The sequence below is a fragment of the Carcharodon carcharias genome, chromosome 5 (genome assembly GCF_017639515.1).
Source record: "Carcharodon carcharias isolate sCarCar2 chromosome 5, sCarCar2.pri, whole genome shotgun sequence".
NCBI classification, from domain to species: domain Eukaryota; kingdom Metazoa; phylum Chordata; class Chondrichthyes; order Lamniformes; family Lamnidae; genus Carcharodon; species Carcharodon carcharias.
In genome coordinates this window covers 147,001,233-147,023,989 of record NC_054471.1, presented here as the reverse complement: position 1 = coordinate 147,023,989, position 22,757 = coordinate 147,001,233, and the positions used below count along the sequence as shown (strand labels likewise).

General features: G+C 44.2%; 1 protein-coding gene across 3 annotated transcripts in view; it reads left to right on the top strand.

Annotated features, from left to right (window-relative positions):
* The window catches only part of mms22l (MMS22-like, DNA repair protein), a 154,939-nt gene that overhangs the window by 108,902 nt on the left and 23,280 nt on the right, over positions 1-22,757 (top strand). For all 3 annotated transcript variants that reach the window (XM_041188858.1, XM_041188859.1, XM_041188857.1), the window contains exons 17-19: positions 3,644-3,786; positions 5,119-5,261; positions 12,477-12,636. In XM_041188858.1, the coding sequence (XP_041044792.1) occupies positions 3,644-3,786; positions 5,119-5,261; positions 12,477-12,636 (446 nt within the window). The remainder of the gene's footprint in view (positions 1-3,643; positions 3,787-5,118; positions 5,262-12,476; positions 12,637-22,757) is intronic.

Sequence of the window (22,757 nt, the reverse complement as noted above, 5' to 3'; positions counted from 1 at the left end):
TTTTGCACTGATGTGCTGGCCTCCCCCATCATTGAGGATGGGGATACTTGTGGAGCCTCCTCCTCCAGTCAGTTGTTTAATTGCCCACCACCATTCATGACTGGATGTGACAGGACAGCAGAGCTTAGATCTGATCCATTGGTTTTGCTTGAAAACTTAAAACAGAGTGTTTTAATCACATTTAATGTCTTTCCAAAATTAGACAACATTTGCTAAATAACCCTGTGTGCTAAGAACTATGCCAATTTAAGATTGTCAGTTGGGCTCGCAGTGTGGCACATTTGTGTGTACTGTAAGCTACATATATTAATAAAAGGCCCTGTTCTTTGCAGACAGAAAAATCATGTACGCATATTGCACCTGTTTCAGCTAAACAAAATAAGTGATTGCCATTCACTGACTCATTCCTCGGCAATGCCTTGACCAAGCAGGGTCAAGCTGCCTGGTTTAAATTTCAAACAAGCTTGGCAGTTAACTTCAGTCACCATCAATTGGCACATTCTTCATGGCAAAGCCTCTACCAATCAGAGTTCACTTGCCAACTAATCAGCATTGCAGTGATTCAACAAGGCAGCTCACTACCACCTTCTTGAGGGCAATTAGGAATGGGCAGTAAATGCTAGTCTAGCCAGCGAAGCCCACATCCCTTGAATGAATAAAAAAAAACTCTCGTCTCATACAGGATAAATTGTTGTTTTCCCCTTATATTGGTATTTTTGCAAAGTGCACTGATAAGCGCAAGACAAAAAGCTTCAACATGTCTCTTTCTTCAGCAATACTCAATTGCTTAGAATCATAAAACACAGAAGGCGGAATTCAGTCCATCATGCCTTTGATATAGCTTTCCAATTCATCTCACTCTGCTTACACTCGTCCAGCTATTATCACATTCTGCTTTCTATCCTTAATGTCACCATTAACACCTCCTTTAGCCAGTACCACCAACATCAACACCTCTTTTACCTTTTGTTTATGACAACTTTGGCAATCTCTCCTTTTCCCCACCTATCGCTGGCCTTCGATCCAGCTTCACCTGTTCTACCAAACCCCCCCCCGCCCTTAAACAGTATAAATTTCACCACATTTTTACTTCTCTTAGCCCCGAAGAAGAGTCATACTGACTTGAAACGTCAACTCTGTCTTTCTCTCCACAGATGCTGTCAGACCTGCTGAGTTTTTCCAGAATTTTTTGTTTTTGCTTCAGATTTCCAGCATCCACAATATTTTGCCTTCACCTCATTCTGCTGCTCTTTCCCTATGTGCAGCAAATCTTTCCTTTTTGAGCATATCCAAAATTACTATTGAATCTGCTTCCATAAACTATTAAGGCAGTGCATTCCAGATCACCATAACTCACTGAGGTCAACCATCATCTTAAATCTTTTGTCTTCTGGTAACTGACCCTCATTCCAGTAGACACAGTTTCTCATTTACCCTGTTAAAATTCTCACAAGTTTGATTATTTCTAATAAATCTCACAAGCTCCTCTGGTCCAAGGAGAACAATCCCAGCTTTTCTAGTCTCTCCATGTAACTGAAGCCCTTCACCCTTATTATACTGTTAGTAAAATTCCTCCGCACCCTTTCTTAATGCTTTGACATTCTTACCAAAGGCTTTTAAAATCCTCATCCTTGCCTCCTATTCCTTTCCTTGTCTTGCCTCACGTGTACCTTTTGTAAATCTCTCCAGCTTTACACTCCTCTCAGGCCCTGCTGTGGTCTGGCAGTAGATGTCTGTGCACCCCACCTATTTTCTGTTCCACCATCAGTGGGTGAACTTTCAGCAGGCTCAGACCCTTTCCCTAGATGTCCCTCAAATACACTCTGCTTCTCTACTTTGCCCATCATTCTTAAGGGTCACTTGTTCTAATTTATCCACTAAGGCTCAGCATCTTTTTTTCTCTCTTGGAAACACCTTAGGGCCTGGTTTATATTAAAAGTACAGTATGAGTGCAAGTTGTTATAAGATTGTGCAAGTAATCAATAAAACATTATTTTTGTAAAAATTGAAATGCATTGTAAAATCCAATTTGACAACTGTACAGAATCTTAAGTCAGAATGCTCTTGAATAAGAGAAAGCCATTCTCTTCAGCAAATCTCCACGGTAATTACAACATCCTAATCACTTGAAACAACCAAAATTGCACAACTACCTCATGCTGTGTGATGTATAAAATAAACCTGTTAGAGCCCAGACCATTCAGCCTCCAGCTTTATGCTATTGATGGCTTTATCTTTGCTTTTGTGGTTCATAACATTGACTGCAGCTCTCAGTTGTGTAGCTCTTGGAAGCACATAGAATCTCTGGTGGGTGCTATAGCCTTTGAGTTTCTATCAAAGTATACCCGTTCCTTTCCCTTTAAAATTTGCAAAACTAAATCTTTAAACAAAATTCTTATTACTTACCTTGAAACATATACTTTTTTTAAATCTAAATTTTAAAGACAAAAGTTAGGACTGAAAACCAACCTCAATATTTGAAAGGTAAACATGGGATTTTGTTTTTAATCACAGAATTGTTACAGCAGAGGGAGGCCATTCGGCTCATTGTGTCTGCACTGGCTCTCTGAATGAACATTTCACCTAGTGCCATTCTCCTGCCTTCTCCCTGTAACTTTGCACATTGTTTCTTTTCAAATAATCACCTAATTCCTTCTTGAATGCCTCGATTGAACCTGCCTCCACCCCGCCCAGGCAGTGCGTTCCAGACATGAACCACTCGCTGTGTGAAAAGTTTTTTCTCAACATCGCATTTCCTTCTTTTACCAATTACCTTAAATCTGTGCCCTCTGGTTCCCGATCCATCCACCAATGGGAACGGTTTCTCCCTACCTACCCTGTCCAGGTCATTCATGATTTTGAATACTTCTATCAACCTCCTCTCTGCCTTCTTTTCTCTAAGGAAAAGAATCCCAACTTCTTCAATCTATCTTCATAACTGAATTTTCTCATTCATGGAATCATTCTTGTAAACTTTTTCTGCACTCTCTGCAATGCCTTCACATCCTTCCGAAAATGTGGTCCCCGGAATTATACATAGTACTCCAGCTGAGATCTAACTAGTGTCTTATCCAAGCTCAAAATAACCTCCTCTCTCTTGTACTCGATGCCCCTAGCAATAAAGCTTGAGATACTGTATGTGTCAAACTGTTCTCTCGACAGAGAGAACAGGTCCTGCCATCTTTAATGACATTTGCACATATACACCCAGGTTCCTCTGCTTCTGCACCCCCTTTAGAGTTGTACCCTTTACTTTACATTCTCTTTCTATGTTCTTCCAACCAAAATGTATCACCTCACATTTCTCTGAATTGAACTTCACATCTGCCACTTATCCGTCCATTCCACAAATTTGTATATGCCCTTTTGAAGTTCTGCACTGTCCTCACAATTTACAATGCTGTTGGCAATCTGCTGATGAGACCTGTAAACCACCGAGTGATAATTTAGAACTGAATTTTATGCCTCTTGATAGGTGTTGGATGCACTTTTTCAAATCTATTCTCCAGAATGCAGATATATAGCACAATATTTGGATGTTATAACTGAGCTTTAATCCTGTCCAAAGCAGTTTCTGAAACGTCATGAAGGAAACAATAAATTGCAGATGTCCAACTGTTCCTTGATTTTTTTTCCTCCTCAGTTCTTTAGTGGATGCTCTGACAAACCTAGGATACAGCTCATACCAAACTTCATCAGTCCATTCTTGGTTTCGCTGTGTTTTGCAGCAGCATATGAATCAGCCTGTTGGCACGACAGAAAAACAAGACTCCACCCACACAGTTGGTAAGACATAGACTTGGAATCATTTGAATTGTTTAAAGATAAGGGAACGTTAATGGGAAGAATTGTTACCTGAACCGAGGTGTGAATTCACTAGAGTTCTTAGCTACAAAGTATGTTTCACTGTATTGCCACTGACTAGTAAAGTTCCAAAGTAAAATGAATGCGTTTGGTAGATATGCTGTTCTTGATGCTGCATGAGGTAAAGATTCACAATTCATCTCAGCAGCTATAATGCGTTTGCATCCACTTTGTAGCACAATACAACATGCTGAATACCCAGAATTTCCTTCATTAATGTGGCATACATGTTCACTAATGAGATAGATTCTGTAGCCTGTGAAACTCGGCAGTAACGTTGGCCACTTGTTATTCAACCAGCCCAATTTTCTTTTCTATTGATGTCGTTAGCATCTGAAATGCTCCCACCAGTTTTCTGCCTTGCATCTATCCCCTAGCATTATCTTTTAGTAACTTAGATTATGGAGCTATACTGCTCTGTTCTCTTATTGAAGCAAGGCATGCAACAGTGGCAGGTTAAGATGATAGAATTCCGTACCATATACTAACACCAAGAACTGTTCAGTTGCTTAAAACTGAGAATCATAAATGTCTTCCCTAATCTTCCAGCACCATGTTAACTTTATCCCCAGGCACTTAATGAAAGAAGTTTGTATGTTATACCCGTGACTTGCCTGAGGCAATTTTAATGAAGAAATGGCTGTGACATTACTCTTAGTATCTTTAAATTAAAGCCTATGTTTTCAGGAGCTTGATAAACAATCCTTTTCTGATTTATATTTTAAAATCACAGAATCACACAGTGCAGAAGAGGCCCTTAGGCCCATCGAGTCTGCACAGACAGATCGTTGAAGGCTCAATACTAAACTTGATTGTATAGTCACACTTACTCAAGCCCTAGCTCCATTGTTCAAGAGAGATCAGATTCCGATCAATATAACTGTTTATTTTTATGAAGGGAGGAGTGCTTGTTTGACCAGGTAAGTTGTAGGGATCAGACCATCACAAAAATCACTGAAGTTGTGATTTTTATTATGGCAGGTAGTTCCTTTCAATACTTTACAAATCTCATAGTCAGACATCCATTTAGTCAACTTTAAACTTGCAACGCCGCCTAAGGCAACGGATTATTAAATGTGTCGAGTTGCATATTACTGGTTGCATTTTACCAATCTATGAAAATTATGTCAGTAAAGGAATCATTGGCTGAGATTGTTAATTATGGCTGACTTTATCAGTAGCATTTAATTTCATATAAACTGTTCTTAAATATTATGTTGGAATGATAATATACTCATTTCCATTCACAAATAGGAAAGGTAAACATGGAGCAGTTGGCAGGGTTAACCAGGATCGTGTACAAGCTGCCAGAAGTGGAAAACCTACTCTCCCAGGCTCAACTTGATCAGTCAGCAGTAAAGGTGGAACCCAAAACTGCTGTCTTTGTATTCATTAAGGTAATGTCTGTTCAGAAACAGTGTCACGACTGACTACGGATAGTGTGCTGTAATATCAAGCCCCACTTCCCTGAGGCGCGACAAATGTGAGAAATTTGACCAAACCACCAGATTGCCCCAATTCTACCTAACTGTTTAATTTAGGTTAACAGAATATGAGCACCAGGTTTGTAAAATTAATAAATAAATAACTCTTTACTGAACAAACTGCCGTTAACCAGTGGCAAAAGAAAGAAATACGAACTGCTCATTTCTAATTCTATAACCTAAACTCTATCCCGTCTTAAGTTCCTATATACACACACACACAAGACACACAAAAACATGGATTTTAAAGGTGGGATGAAACAGTTCAATAGCACCAATTCTGGAGTGCAGGATTCAATGGGTTGATTTGCTCGATGTTTTCCAAATTCCTTTCAGTTCTTGTTGATGACACGAGGTGGGCTTCCAGCACTTTCGGTATTTAGTTTATTGGTTGAGCACTTTCCTTTCAATGTCTCTAACAGTGATTTTCCCCTTTTCCTCTTGATATGGGTTTTCAGAGAGAGAGCAGTTATACAGATAGGAGGAGAAAAAGCCAGCTAGCTATTATTGTGGAATTACTGGAAACTTCCACATATAGGAGCAAGAGGCTTTACATCTTTTTCTTTTCAGTTCAGGCTAGGAGCTATTCTGCTGCACTATCCTCACATAAAATCTGGCCAGGAGCCAATTAAAACATTGTTGCAAGGTAGCTCCCTTGTTCCAGGACTCCTTTCCAGCACCATCCTGTCTTTTGTGGCACACTTTGTTCCAAGACTGTAACATTGTATATATCTCTCACCCTGTTCCAGTGGACATATCTTTCAAACTGCAGCCATTGTAATTTTAATCCACAGTCCAACAGAAAATAAATTGATATGTTCTTTACAATATTCCAACAGAAATAAAAATATATGTTCCTTACAACAGGCAGAGGGGGTGAATAAATAACTTCTTCACACAGTCTCTGCGCTTTTAAACTCATGGGCAGAATTTTCAATTTGACGTGCGGGGCCCACCCCCCGCACGTTTGCTAGTAAAATGACGCGCGGTGACGTCGGGCGAGCGTCCCAACGTCACCGTGCGCCATCGCGATATTTCGCTGGGCAGGCGTGCGGTGAAATCCGACACGTGCCCGCAATTAATTAATGGGCTAGTTGAGGCCCTTAATTCATCAATCAACGGCGATTTTTAGGAGCCCGTGTGATCTTCGGCGCAATGGGCAAGCGGGTAAATGACTTTTCTATGAACCTCGTCCACAGGCGGGATAAGAGGGCTCAATAGGGTCGTTAGTCTGCTTTGTGGAATATTAATTGGATAAAGTATTTTAAATTAGCCTGTGTGATCTGCAGTAATTCAGAACTCATTCCAGCAGCTTTCTGTGTACTTTTAACCTTCAGGTCAGCACTCTGCAGTCAGGAACCTTTTGCGGGCCTATAGCTTTCAGGAAGCTTCCTCTTAGCCTGGGTATGGGATCTGACATGTCCACTGGAGCCAGCTCCTCTGAGGAGGGAGGGAGGGCTAGAAGGAGGAGGAGGAGGCCAGAAGTGCACATTCAGCCTCCAGGGAAACCACCTTTGGGAGTACAGGTAGAGGCTGACCTGGGACTACACCAAGGAGGTAGGGAAATCCGAGAGGCTTTAATCCAACGAACCTTCAGTTAGCACAACACAAATGGATCAGCAGGACCAGCCTTGCCTGGTACATCCATACTCGACACCTAAGTGCAAAATCTGCCAGGTCATCAGCAGGAACTAAGGGCCTTGTACATAAATTTGAATGTCCAAACACTCAAGACAGTTTTCTTAAACATACAAATGCAGAACAAACAAGCCACCCTCAGCCATGGTCACACATCTAAATTTTAATTTTCAAATCCTGTTCTCCCAATTGTAAAACAATACTGTAAGCAAGCAAAAAGAAATCCTAAGGACCTAATCTCGGGCCAACAAAAAAGCACCAGTGAGAAACCCGTGGTGTGCCTAATGTGCCTTACGTTTTGGTTTCTGGGTGGTGTCTTGGTGCTGCCCCATCGCTGGGACTGGCATCTGAGACAGCCTGCTGACTCTGCTGTCCTGTTGGCCTCGATGACCTTGGCGGTCGTCCTCTGGCCCGTGGAGCCTATGCTGGCCCCGCCTGGGAGGGAGCTGCCAGTTCCACAGCTGGCATCTTCCCAGTCTTTGCAGCCTCATCGGATGATATGGTCAGTGGGAGAGGGGGCGGAGGAGCTGGTGGTTTTATGCGGAGCTTATGAGAGGTGCCCGTAGAGATGACAGGCAGCTGCTGCGCCGATGTGCGGTTGCCTCAGACCTCCCTGCTCACCGTGGATGGATGGGCAATGAGCTGGAAAGCTTGATGCCCACACCATCTCCCACACTGGCACTGACCAGCTGAGGTCAATGCCGATGTGAGGGCTTGCTGGTCCGAGCACATCCCCAGGAAGCCCTGACGGGTCTTCTGGAGGAGCCTCTCCACGAGAGTCGCTACTCTCTCCATGGAGGATGCATGACGCTCAGACATGTGGCTCATTGCTTCAGGGGGTGTCTGCGTAGACTCTTCCATCAGAGACACCAGACGAAGGATAGCCTCATTCATCACACCCAGATGCTCCCACACACTCGGCCGCATTTCCTGCAGCTGCTGCATCACGGACAACACCAGAGACACATCATCAGACACCAACTGAGCATGTGCCTGGTCTCCTGCAGTCCTCCGACTGCTGGCGCCATGGGCACTCTGTCTCTGCCAGCTCCTGCAGCGACCATGAAGTGCCATCACCGCTGTGTCCCGGGACACTAGCCGATGTTCCAGTGCCAACCGAGGTGCCTGCCTCGCAGAAATGGTGTGATGCTTGTGAGACTTGAGGGCCCTCAGGTGTGAGAGGGGGAATCTGCAGCTCCTCCTACTGGCTGTGCTCTGATGATGCTGAGAGGAACAACAAGGATAGTGGATCAGTTAGCGTGCACACAGTGACACACTTCATCCCTGTCCCCCAGGCTCATTATGCACTCAACCTTCTGGAACCAATGAACACGAACATTGGTGGGGAGGTAAATAGTGAGGAGGATAGCCTTACATTACAGGAAGATGTAGATGGGCTGGTCAGATGGGCTGATGAATGCCAAATGGAATTTACTGTGGATAAATGTGAGATGATGCACTTGGGCAGGACAAGCAAGGCACGGGAATACACGATGAATGGTAGGACTGTGGGAAATAACGAGGATCAGAGGGACCTTGGTGTGCATATCGACTGGTCCCTTAAGGTAGCGGGACAGGTACACAGGTGTTTAAGAAGGCATATGGCATACTTGCTGTTATTAGCCGAGGCATAGAATATAGGTGCAGGAAGGTAATGTTCGAACAGTAGGAAACGCTGCTCAGGCCACAGCTATAGTACTGCGTGCAGCTCTGAAATGCGCATTGCGGGAGAGATGTGATTGCAGTGGAGAGAGTGCAGAGGAGATTTACCAGGATGCTGCCTGGCCTGGAGGGTTTTAGTTATGAGGAGAGGTTGGATAGACTGGGGTTATTTCCCCTAGAGCAGAGGAGATTGAGGGGGGACATTATTGAAGGTATAAAATTATGAGGGGCATAGATAGGGTAGACAGGAAGGAACGTTTCCCCTTGGTGGAGGGATCAGTAACCAGGGAACATAGATTTAAGGTAAGGGGCAGGAGATTTACAGAGGATGTGATGAGCAACTTTTGCACACAGAGGATGGTGCAAAATCTGGAATGCACTGCCTGAAAGGGTGGTAGATGCAGAAACCCTCATAACATGTAACAACTATTTGGATGTGCATTGCGATGCCATGGCATACAAGGCTATGGGTCTAGTGCTGGAAAATGGGATTAGAATAGTTAGGTACGTGTTTGACCTGCGCATCCTCGATGGGCCTAAGGGCATTTTCCTGGGCTGTACACCTCTGAATCTATCACTCTATGACCGAGCAATGTTGCAACAATAACAAATTTAACAATCATCAGTGCTGTGGATGTTGGGAGGACATTGCAGATCTTACTGTTGGCCTCAAATACTTGGCCATGCCACCCCAGCCTCACCGACACCAGTTTGACATGGTGCATGCCACTTCTCCAGCTCAAGGGCCTCCTGCTCGAAGCGGCTTAAGATGAGGAGGTGTGCCTGGCCACCTCCAATTCTCGCACACTCCGAGGCATTATGAGCATTCTTCTCCTGAGAAAGAGAGAACACCATTCATTAGGGCAAATTGCACATGGAGTCTGCACGCACATGCCTCACCCCAACCACAGTGGCCCACATCAGGCCTCCAGTGCCTCCTCTCCCCGTTACTGCTGATCACTCATACAAAGATAGTACCCCTGCTTCCAACACTCCCAAAGGCCCCTCGGACACATGCTGCGTCCATAAACATGGTAGTTGCTCCCATAGCAAGGATGCGCAACTAAGTGCAGCATAGAGGGCACCAGATGGTTCTTTGCCATGACACCTTGAGGCTCCCCTTCCATCATCTCATCACTGTGAATAGGACACGTGCTAGAGTTCTGAGTATGTGCCCAGCTGCATCTCCTTCAGGTTGCCCCAAGACTAGGCATTTGCGACTAAGAGCAACACATGATGCGGGGGGAGAACTCATCTCCTCATGAGCCACTCAGGCATGGACACTATCTGCTCGCCCACCCAGCGAAGGAAGGATGCCCTACATGATTCAGTGCAGTCACGACAGTAAGACTTGGGGGGTGCAGGGCGGTGGAGGTGGGGTGGGGGGGCCTCAAAGGCTAAGACTACCTGTTGGGTTAAATGCCCAATGCCAACATGGTACTCAGCCTGCCAGAGCGCAACAAATCTTTGAAGCGCTTGTGACACTGGATCCAGGTGCGCCACACCACATTGCGGGAGCTCACCACCTCCACCACCTCCTCCCAGGCACGCTTCGTCATGTGGGGGGCCTCCTCCTTCCATCTTGGGGGACCAACACCTCCTGCCGTGCTGCCACCTCCTCAAAGAGGGCAGCAAGGCAATCATCTGAAAAGTGAGGGGTGCATTGGCCTACCCTGCAACCTGCCCTGCTCTTGTGGCAGACCCTGCAGCCTGGCTGGCTGCTCTGCCCTTCCCTCCAGCTTGGCCTGCTCAGCCGACCCCCTCTGGTGCGGCCTAGAACTAGCCATTATGAGCAGCCTACAGGAGGCTGCCAGGTCTTCTTTTAAACAGACTGCCGGGTCGCCATTGGATCCGCCTGTCTGTACACGCCTTTCGCCACTGCCCGTGCTATCCATGGGAGTCAGCAAATATGCTGGGCCGGCCTTAATTGGCCTGCCTTCATAAAATGACGGTGCGAACCCGCTCTTCCCCCCCACCTGAAACAATGGAAAATTCTGCTCCATGTTAAGCACAGTATATACAAATTATGTTCTTTTTGTGCAGCACCTAGAGGAAATTGTGGAGTTATGACCTCGTCATTTATACAGCTATAGCCCTCAAATGATTATTTTAACATGTAGAGGTTACAGTGGTGACTTCTGGCTCTTCATCAGTATAAATAACATTTTCTTACAAAGGAATCTTACTTGGGGCTGGGAAATGGGAGTAGAGGTCGAGGGAGCATTTTCGACAGAAAACCCGATGTTTGGGTTTCCCAGATGCCCTTCTGATACTTTCTATGTTTTTTCAACAGGTTTTCCACCCAACAGGCAACCTGATCAACAGGACTGTCGGGTAGAAAAACAGCAAGGGAGCAGGCCATTCTGGCATCGTACGTGTGGGGTAGGGAGGAGGAGGGGCTGTGGTCAGACATCATGGGGACATAGGGTGGATTGGACATCACACGGGCAGAGGGGCTTTGCTGATTTGTGGGGACCTGACTGAGTGTAGATAAGCTTATTCGTCCTGAGGGAAGAATTCCTGCTCCTCCTAGCTCACAAGCAGTGCGTTAAAGGCACATTCTTTTTAATTATTCATTTAAGGGATGTGGGCAGCCCTGGCTATGCCAGCCTTTATTGCCTGTCCCTAACATCGTTCATTGTTCCGTTCTACTCACCTCCATTACTATTGGAAGGTCATTGATGAAGCAGCTGAAGATGGTTTGGTCGAGGACACTAGCCTGGGGAATTCCTGCAGTGATTCACCAAGGCTCCTTCGACAACGTCTTCCAAACCCACAACCACTACCACCTAGAAGGACAAGGGCAGCAGATAGATGGGAACAGCACCACCTGGAAGTTCCCTTCCAAGTCACTCGCCATCCTGATTTGGAAATATCTCGCCATTACTTCACTGTTGCTGGGTCAAGATCCTGGAGCTCCCTCCCTAACAGCACTGTGGGTGTGCCTACACCACAGGGACTGCAGCAGTTCAAGAAGGCAGCTCACCACCACCTTCTCAAGGGCGATTAGGGATGGGCAATAAATGTTGGTCCAACCAGCGAAGCCCACATTCCGAGAATGAATTTTTTTTTAAAAAATTGTGCTGGTATTCCCGATGCCCGGGAATCCTGACCTCAATGAGTTAAGAATAAAAATATTGTTAAAATGGAGGTATGCAGCAAACTTAAAAGATTTCAATAACTGACTCACCTCTTGAGAGAGTAGATTGGTCACCCATTCCCCAACCTACCTCCGTTAAAACTTGAAATAGGTTGGGATAAAGTTTGAGAGTTTTAAAATGTTTACCCTCTCAGCCACCATCATCCCAGGTGTTTCTTGAGATAAAAATCCCCTCAGATGTCAGACACAGGAAATCAATGAGTCACTCTAAAGAAGAGCGAATATATATTATTAGCACCTGTGTTGGTTACTTGCTGCAGAGTGGCTTCAGGAGAGTGTAGAGGCAGATTATTGCTTCAAATATTGGAAGAATGTGCTGGGGAAATTTTACAAAGGGAAGAAAAGCGGAAGAAAATAAAAGTGTATAGTATTCTGTTAGATGTTGTCAGTGATGGTGTTTCCCTTTTTACTTCTTAACAGATCTCCCAAATTAATTTGCAGATTGTATTCAATAGAGACCGAATGTTATACTTCAAACCATTTCCATAAATTTTTTTTTTAACTTGGATAGGTATCATAACATCAACTCAATTCTTCTTTGAAAGTAGTGACAATTTGCAAAATTGAATTGCTTTTATCTAATTTTTCTGTGTTTTGTAATGAGCCATTCTTTTATGCACATAGTCAGATCACATTTGTAAAATGTATTTACTCATGTTTTTCTGCAGGCAGTTGGGAAGACGTACATTCAGTTACAAACTCTAGGAGACAAGTCTGCCTTGGTGTCAAAGGCCCTGGAATATGTAGGTGACATACTGAAGTACACTAAACCATATTTAGCTAACAAAGGGCCACCTGAAGGTCTGCAGTTGGTGTACTGGACCGTTGGTAAGTGTCTTGTCCTTTCAGAGTAAATTTGTGATATAGAATTATATAGAAGTTACGATGTGGAACTGGATCATTCAGCCTGTCAGTGCATTTTGCTGTTTATTCCCCCGTACAAGCAATAGCCGTAATGCTGCACTCTCCCATTTCTATATCTAATTATTCACCCTTTCCTTCAAACACTTATCTATCCTTTTCTTAGATGTTAACATGGTCTCAGCTTCAATTACTATCTCCAAAAATGTATTTCACAGCTTCAGCACCATTTGTGCAAAACAGTTTTTCCTGTTCCCTGTCCTAAATCTCATGCATTTAATCATATCTATGATGTCAAGAAGCCAAACTTTAAATCTATAGCACATTATTTACTCCTTTGAAATTGTTTACATTACTGAGTATCACCTCTGCATTAGCATGAAGTGAACATGCAGAAATGACTTCTGGATGCTCTTTCAAGTCATCATGACATAAATAAAATGGGAACTTGAAGTGAATGGTAAGATTCGTTCCTGTCTTTGAACCCTCTCCTCACCTGGAAGATAACTTGGACTTTACAGTATTTGAACAGCTAAGTACAGTTGATAGTTTTTCTCTTGTGGTTTATTTACAATGATTAAGTTTAATTGAAGCAGGATCCCCGTGATAGGGAATTCTAAGCTTTCAGTACTAGATGAACATTCTTCATGAGCATCACATCCTCAAATGTGGTGAAGTCTAGCAATAAGTGCAAGAGAAAAGACTGAAGTATTACAGGAGTCACATGAGGGATCCTGCATGGTCTTCCCCTATCTTCATCTCTCACTCCTCCATTCTCTGCTCCCCTCTTCAGTGCCACTGGATCAAATTCGTGGAACTCCCTTCCTAACAGCACTATTTTTTATTCATTCATGGGATGTGGGCTTGGCTGGCTGGCCTAGCATCTATTACCCATCCCTAGTTGCCCTTGAGAAGGTGGTAATGAGCTGCCTTCTTGAACCGCAGCAGTCCATGTGGTATAGGTACACCCATGGTGCTGCTAGGAAGGGAGTTCCATGATTTTGACCCAGCGACAGTGAAGGAGCAGCAATATATTTCCAAGTCAGGATGTTGAGTGACTTGGAAGGGAACTTCCAGGTGGTGGTGTTCCCCTTCTATCTGCTGCCCTTGTAGTGATCATGGGTTTGGAAGATGCTGTTGTAGGATCCTTGGTGAATTTCTGCAATGCATTTTGTAGGTGGTACACACTGTTGCAACTGTGCGTCGGTGGTGGAGGGAGTGAATATTTGTGGATGTGGTCCCAATCAAGCGGGCTGCTTTGTCCTGCATGGTGTCAAGCTTCTCGAGTGTTGTGGGAGCTGCACTCATCCAGGCAAATGGAGAGTATTCCATCACACTCCTGACTTGTGCCTTGTAGATGGTGGACAGGCTTTGGGGAGTCAGGAGGTGAGTTACTTGTCACAGGATTCCTAGCCTCTGACCTGCTGTTTTAACCACAGTATTTATATGGCTAGTCCAGTTCAATTTCAGGTCAATGGCAACCCCCCCAGGATGTTGATAATGGGCGATTCAGTGATGACAATGCTAGTGAATGTCAAAGGGCGATGGGTAGATTCTCTCTTGTTGAAGATGGTTATTGCCTGACACTTATGTGGCGCAAATGTTATTTGCCACTTGCCAGCCCAAGCGTGGACATTGTTCAGATCTTGCAGCATCTGGACATGGACTGCTTAAGTATTTGAGGAGTTGCGAATGGTGCTGAACACTATGCAATCATCAGCGAACATCCCCACATCTGACCTTATGATGGAAGGAAGGTCATTGATGAAGCAGCTAAAGATGGTTGGGCCAAGGACACTACCCTGAGGAACTCCTGCGGTGATGTCCTGGAGCTGAGATGACTGACCTCCAACAATCATAACCATCTTCCTTTTTGCTAGGTATGACTCCAACCAGTGGAGCATTTTCCCCTGATTCCCATTGACTCCAGTTTTGCTGGGACTCCTTGATGCCACACTCGGTCGAATGCGGCCTTGATGTCAAGGGCACTCACTCTCACCTCACCTCGGGAGTTCAGCTCCTTTGTCCATGTTTGAACCAAGGCTGTAATGAGGTCAGGAGCTGAGTGGCCCTGGCGGAACCTAAACTGGGCGTCAGTGAGCAGGTTATTGCTAAGCAAGTGCTGCTTGTTGTCACTTTTGATGACCCCTTCCATTACTTTACTGATGATCGAGAGTACACTGATGGGGCAGTAATTGGCCGGGTTGGACTTGTCCTGCTTTTTGTTTACAGGAGATACCTGGGCGATTTTCCACATAGCTGGGTAGGTGCCAGTGTTGTAGCTGCACAGGAACAGCTTGGCTAAGTTCTGCAGCACAAGCCTTCAGTACTATTGCCGGAATATTGCCAGGGCCCATAGCCTTTGCAGTATCCAGTGCCTTCAGCCATTTCTTGATATCACGTGGAGTGAATCGAATTGGTTGAAAACTATCATCTCTGATGCTGGGGACCTCTGGAGGAGTCCAAGCTTGTTCATCCACTTGTCACTTCTGGCTGGTATGGTATGCCTGGTACTGCTCCTGGCATTCCCTCCTGCACTGTTCATTAAACCAGGGTTGATCCCCTGGCTTGACGGTAATGGTAGAGTGGGGGAAATGCTGGGCTATGAGGGCACAGATTGTGTTCAAGTACAATTCTGCTGCTGCTGATAGCCCACACCGCCTCATGAATGCCCAATCTTGAGTTGCTAGATCGGTTCGAAATCGATCCCATTTATCACAGTGGTAGTGCCACACAACACAATGTGAAGGCAGGACTCTGTCTCCACAATGACTGTGCCATGGTCACCCCTACTGATACTGTCATGGACAGATGCATCTGCAGCAGGCAGTTTGGTGAGGATGAGGTCAAGTATGTTTTTCCCTCTTGTTGGTTCCCTAAACACCTGTCGCAGACCCAGTTAGCAGCTATGTCATTTAGGATTTGGCTAGCTTGGTCAAGAGTGGTGCTACCGAGCCACTCTTGGTGATGGACATTGAAGTCCCCCACCCAGAGTACTTTCTGTGCCCTTTATACCCTCAGTGCTTCCTCCAAGTGGTGTTCAACATGGAGGAGCACTGATTCATCAGTTGGGAATTGCCTTGCTCATGTTTGACCTGATACCATGAGACTTCATGGGGTCCAGAGTTGATATTGAGGACTCCCAGGCCAACTCCCTCCTGACTGTATGCCACAGTGCCACCATCTCTGCTGGATTTGTCCTGCTGGTGGGACAGGACATACCCAAGGATGGTGATAGTGGTGTCTGGGACATTATCTGTAAGACATGATTCCGTGAGGATGTCTATGTCAGGCTGTTGTTTGACCAGTTTGTGAAACAGCTCTCTCAATTTTGGCACTAGCCCCCAGATGTTAGTAAGGAGGACTTTGCAGGGTCAACAGGGCTGAGTTTGCCGTTGTCATTTCTGATGCCTAGGTCAATGCCTGGTGGTCTGTCCACTTTCATTCCTTTTTTGTGACTTTATAGCAGTTGTATACAACTGAGTGGCTTGCTAGGCCATTTCAGATGGCATTTAGGAGTCAACCATATTGCTGTGGGTCTGGAGTCACATGTAGGCCAGACCAGGTATGGATGACAGATTTCCTTCCCTAAAGGGCATTCATGAACCAGATGGGTTTTTACAACAATCGACAATGGTTTCATGGTTATCGTTAGACTTTTAATTCCAGATTTTCATTGAATTCAAATTCCACCATCTGCTGTGGCAGGATTCGAATCCGGGTCCTCAGAGCATTTACCCTGGGTCGCTGGATTACTGGTCCAGCTGTTGTGGGTGTACCTACACCACATGGACTCGGCAGTTCAAGGATGCAGCTGACCACCATCTTCTCGAGGGCAATTAGGGATGGGCAAGAAATGCTGGCCCAGCCAATGAAGCCCACATCCCATGAATGAATTTAAAAAAAAATCTTTAAAATGTTCTTCATAGACCTGGATTTTAGTCCTGTTGAATATGAAACTTCGGTATGTAATCTTTTGGCAAGAGAATACTGGTTAAAGTAAAACTAATGCAACTTGATAGGGAAGGTAAGAAAAGGCATGCAGTACATTTCACTAAGTGTGTGCTGTCAGTTGTGTTATTGTGATGCACTTAAGTGTCACATCGGCTGTGAATCAGACATTTAAGGAGGCAAAATATTATGAGTGACAACTCATTCGTTAGTTCAAAGATTTTGTTTTGTATGAATCCTTCCTCTACGGTAGAGTTAAAAAGAGCAATGTTTGAACTGAACCAGAATCTCACACGACGGGGCTCTCATCTGCTGGCTTGAGAGCCAGTGAGAGCCCCACATTGCTTCCTTTCAGGAAGACCCGCTGAATTAAGTGCCAATCAGGTACTTAACTGGGCAACGATGGGGCCTTCCCCATAATCAAGGACCCTGAGGCGGTGGAAATCCCACCTCCCAAGAGCTGCCAACCATTCAGAGGCTGGCAGCTGTGTATGGCAGCGACACCAGAGGAGCGTTGGTAGCTGCCAGCAGTGCACCCACCTGAGGGCCAGGATTGCTAAGTGGCCCAGGATTGCTAAGTGGCCCAGACTAAGGGTGAGTGATGGCAAGATGGGGGTCAGGGAGGGAGGGAGGTCAGTAGCAGGAGTAGGGGGCTGGATCTCAGCGGGCCCCTCCATCCTGATGCATGCCCCCTCATAGGGTTAAAAGGGGTGAAGACCTGGTGGGGTGCCTCTAATGGGCCCATTAGGGGCCTACAAATGAAGCCCCCCAACCTGCCTGCCAGGAACAGCACCAGATATACCTTAAATTCACATATCAACTTAGTGAAGCAGCAACTTAGGGCACCTGCATACTAAACGCCAAAAAAAGCAAGCTACAGATGGAACTAAGTAGTCCACAAATCACAGCGCAGAGTAAAGCTCTGACCAAATCACAGACCAGAGCAAAGTCATTTACTGTATTGAACTTGAGTGCTCATGTCAGCTGTCATGGAGCTTTACAGCCCCCCCATACCTAGTCAGGAATGGTAGTGGGCAACCAGGCAACTGACTAGAGGAGCATTCTTCATGAACATCACGTCCTCAAATATGGTGAAGTCCAGCAAGAGAAAAGGCTGAAGTATTTGCAGGAGTCACATGAGTGAACCTGCTTGATCTTCCTCTATCTTTACCTCTTGCCCCTCCCTTCTCCTCCAATCTCCTTCCTCTTTCTTTTCTCCCTTCCTAATAAAACAAAAGTACAATGTTAAAGCAAGACTGAATTGTGGACCTGTCTTAACAACATGGATTCTGCTGATACTGTATAATGTGATCTAAATCCTTAAAGCACAGCCTATATTGATAAATTTCTTCATTGTTTGAGAAATTTCCTCTGAATTACATAAACTGTTGAAATGAAATAGATTTAATTTAGCAGGAAACTGATTAACCCCCTTTGTGAAAGCGAGATGAAGTGATTATAATATTACTGCTGCAGTCCTTAAAACAGTTATACGGAAAAAATGGTTAAATATGACCTGGAGAGATCTTCCAAAATTACGAATTGTGCACTGCTGGCCCCTGTACATTGTTGAGCAGAGATCATTGCACTGTTGTACACAGATCATGGCAACTAATGTTAATGATTTTATTTAAGGTAGTGGAAATCACTCATAAAATGACCATCACCTTTGACAGCAATCCACTTTGATCTTGTGCTTGTTGTTAAAACTGCCTTGTTATAGATTGAGACGTTTCATCTCCAAATGAGAGCAGAAATCTGAATAGGTAGTTGAGCTGGAGGAGGTAAAAGTGTCAGCTGCAGCAAAAAGCACATTTGCTAGATAAAAAGAACATCCTTTTATTTCTTTGTGCAAAGAAAATAAAGCCTGATTTACCTTGCACTGGACGTGACCCAAATAAATTCAAATCTATTTACTTGTAGCTTTAAGTATTCGGCCTTATCTCCAAAGAACTTAATTGCATAATTATATGTCTTTCAAAAACTGCTGTTTTTTTAAAAAAAATGTCTTTATTATAGATTTTGCTTCATAACCATGAAGATCTTTGAGCTGCACTAATTGATGCACTGTGAAATGATTGAATGTTGCAGGGTCATTTACAATATTGAACTTGAGTGCTCATGTCACCTGGTCCACTTTAGCTTTGCCATACAATTAAAGGTTTTATTGAAAGTTTGAATTGAATTACCCATTCACAGTTGGGCAGATGTTATTGAGGAAGACCAGGTTGAATCTGACCACATTGAAAATATAACTGACTGACAAGTACCACTAAGATTAAAGCAACTGAACTTCTTTAATTACAGGCTGAGTAGGCTTTTTACAATAAAATATACAGTCAAAGCAGAAGAGTACACTCCCATCCATTTGAATATGGTCATTAACAAAACTATTAACGCTGAACACAATCATGGCACATTAGTCCGGATTTAGCAATGAGTGATGAAGCGACAGTGCTCATCGTGAATGCCCACAAATACCTAGCAATCTCAGTGGTAAGGATTTCTTCTTTCCCAGTGTTAGTTTGACTTTGGCACCAAATCAAGGCGATCTCATGCTGTCCAAAAACAGTGATGTCATCAAAAAGGGTAAGCAGCCAATCATGTTGAAGTGTTCTAACAATCAGCAAACAGGAGTTAACAGTCACTAATTACCCTTCACTTTTTTGAATGTTACAGAGTGTGAAATAAATGATTGAGACATGCTCGTGGGATGATGATGGAAGCAGAAGTCATTACCTGTATATTATTTTAAAAATATTAGGTTGTTTTATTGAAAGGAGAAATTTGACATTCCTCAAATAAGAAGTTTTTTTTTTCAGGGCCAGACAAGGTTTTCGGTATCAATTCATGTAATACTCTTCAAGAACCATGTTTTTTATTTGACCATGGGATGTGGGCATTGCTGGCAAGGCAAGAATTTGTTGTCCACCCCTAATTGTCCCTGAGAATGTGGCAGTTACCACCCAGTGACAGTGAAATTATGGCGATGTAGTACCAAGTCAGGGTGTGCCTTGGAGGGGCAGATGGTGGTGTTCCCGTGTGTCTACTGCTTTTGCTGTTCTAGGTGGTAGAGGACCCGAATTTGAATGGTGCTGTTGAAAGAGCCTTGGTGGGTTTGCTGCAGTGCATCTTGCAGATGGTATGTACTGCAGCCATTGTGACGGAGAGAATGAATGCTTAAGGTGGTGGAAGGGTGCCAATCATAGACTGCTCTGTCCTGGATGGGGTCAAACTTCACCAATGTTGTTGGAGCTGCACTCATGGAGACAAGTGGAGAGTCTTCCATCACCCTCTTGACGTGTGCCTTGCAGATGGTGGACAGGCTTTGGGGAGTCAGGAGGTGAGTTACTCATTACAGAATTCCCAGCCTCTGACCTGCTCTTGTAGCCACAGTATTTATATGGCTAGTCCAGTTCAGTTTCTGGTCAGTGGTAACCCCAGGATGTTGATAGTGGGGAATTCATCGATATAATGACATTGAATGTCATGAGCAGGACATTTGATTCTCTCTCGTTGGAAATGGCCATTGCCTAGCATTGTGTGGTGTGAGTGTTACTTGCCACTTATCAGCCCAAACCTGAATGTTGTCCAGGTCTTGCTGCATATGGACATGAACTGCTTCAGTTTCTGAGGAGTTGGGAATGGTGCTGAACATTGTGCAATCATCAGCGAACATCCCCACTTTTCACCTTAGAGGGAAGCAACTGAAGATGGTTGGGCCTCGGACACTACCCTAAGGAACTACAGCAGTGATGTCCTGAGATAGTTGTACTCATTCAACAAGGTGTAATTTTTCAAGGGTTTTTATAGTGAGACTAATAGTATAAAAGGGTAAATTATTGTCAGTTCAGTGCTTTCTATATGATTGCAATCTATGGGGTCTTTAACAGAGCATCTTAAGGAGAAGCACACAATCGCTGACTGCATCTTCTGGATTCCTGCATTTAACTGTACATATGCAGACTCCAGAAGTTGCTGCCGATTTCAGAGGAGCACTGACAACAAACGCTGATGATTTAATCATCATTATTACTGTAAAACCTGGGCCAATGTTTCGACAGGTAAGTGCAACAGGACTCTATACGCTCCAGAATCTGCTACCAAGTTGGATGCAAATCACATTATGACATTCGCTTACTTTACTGTGTAAATTTAAACCCGGCACTCGTGGCTAATGATACATTTCTTGGCACTCGCCACACTGCTGTATTTCAAAAATAAACACCCCATACAAACACACGAATTAGGAGCAGGAGTAGGCCACTCTGCCCCTCGAGCCTGGTCCTCCATCCAATAGGATCATGGCTGATCTGATTTTAACCTCATTATTCCTGCCTACCCCGATAACCTTTCACCCCCTTGCTTATCAAGAACCTATCTACCCCTGCCTTAAAGATGTTCAAGAACTATGCCTCAACCACCTTTTAAGGAAGAGAATTCCAAAGTCTTACAACCTTCGGAGAGGAAAACATTGTCCTCATCCTTGTCCTAAATGGGCAACCCCTTATTTTGAAACAGTCACCCTGAGTACTAGATTCTCCCACAAGAGGAAATATCTTCTCCACATTCACCCTGTGAAGTTCCCTCAGAACGTTATTTGTTTCAATCAAGTCACCTCTTATTCTTCTAAACTCCAGCAGATACAAGCCTAGCCTGTCCAGCCTCTCCTCATAAGATAACCCGCCCATTTCAGGTATTAATCTCATACATTTACATCTTTCCTTAAATAAGGAGACCAATACTACACACAATATTGCAGATGCGGCCTTACCAATGCCCTGAATAACTGGAGCATAACCTCCCTACTCTTGTATTCAATTCTCCATGTAATAAACAATAACATTCTATTAGCTTTCCTAATTACTTGCTGCACCTGCATAGTAACCTTTCGCGATTCATGCACCAGGACACCCAGATCCCTCTGCATCTCAGAGCTCTGCAATCTCTCACTGTTTGGAAAATATGCCTTTTTTGTTTGTCCTGCCAACATAGACAACCTCATATTTTTCCGCATTATACTCCTATTGCCAGATCTTTGTCCATGCACCTAACCTATCTATATCCTTTTGTAGCCTCCTTATGTCCTCTTCACAACTTACTTTCCTACCTATCTTTGTGTCATCAGTAAATTTAGCAACCATACCATCAATCCCTTCATCCAGATCATTTATATAAATTGTTATTGGATGTTGAGGCCTCGCCAGCACTTAGTTTGCAGTGCACCTGACAATTTGCCTGAAAGTGCTAAGACATTGCATATTTGCTGTACTCAAGACTTTTTAAAATTCATGTAAGTTAGTGTAGTGCCACAAGTCGCTGAGTGCCCATCTGAAACAGTTGTGGCAAGGGAGCCCAATTTGTTCATGATGGTTGTGGCCCTGTGTTGTCTTAATTACTGGTGGTTTCTGCTGTATTTTTCGTCTCAACGCCAAAGCTGTTCTGATGTGCAGCCATTCAGTTGCTTCAGGGCAAAGCTCTACACAGTTAGGTTCTTAAAATTCCAGTGTATCTGTTATATCAGTTTGTTTCCTCAGAGATATTTCACACTGAGCTGTTTAGCAGATATCCCTGTCGCTTTGCAAGAGTTGGAAAAGGCGGAGTCAATTCAAAGGATGCACAGCAGACAGATGCATTTGCAACTTAGCACACAATTAGGACCCTCCTGTATGTCACTAAACTAGCACATGTTCAAAGACCTACTCAAGAGAGTATGAGTTTTGGAAGGAGCCATCATATAATGATGCACTTTCCTACAAACTGACCTAGGAAGAAATTGGATCTCGGAGATGGATGCATCCATAAAAGTTCTAGGAGCAGCTGCTTTGAACTTCCCCTTGTCCACATGACTGGATACTTATAAACAGTAATTGAAAATAACTTGCAAATCTCTCAACCTTTAGTGCACAGCTGCATCATGCAGGTCAGGAATGCCTTTCCTTGCTCAGGCTATTAGTTCATCTGTTTTTCCTGGAAAATGTACAACAGCCGAAGAGAACTAAAGACAGAAAAAGGTGGAAAGGCTTGCAATTATATCACATCTTTCATGACCACCAGATGCCCCAAAGTGCTTTACAGCCAATGAAATACTTTTAAAGTATTGTAATGTAGGAAACATGGCAGCCAATTTACTCACA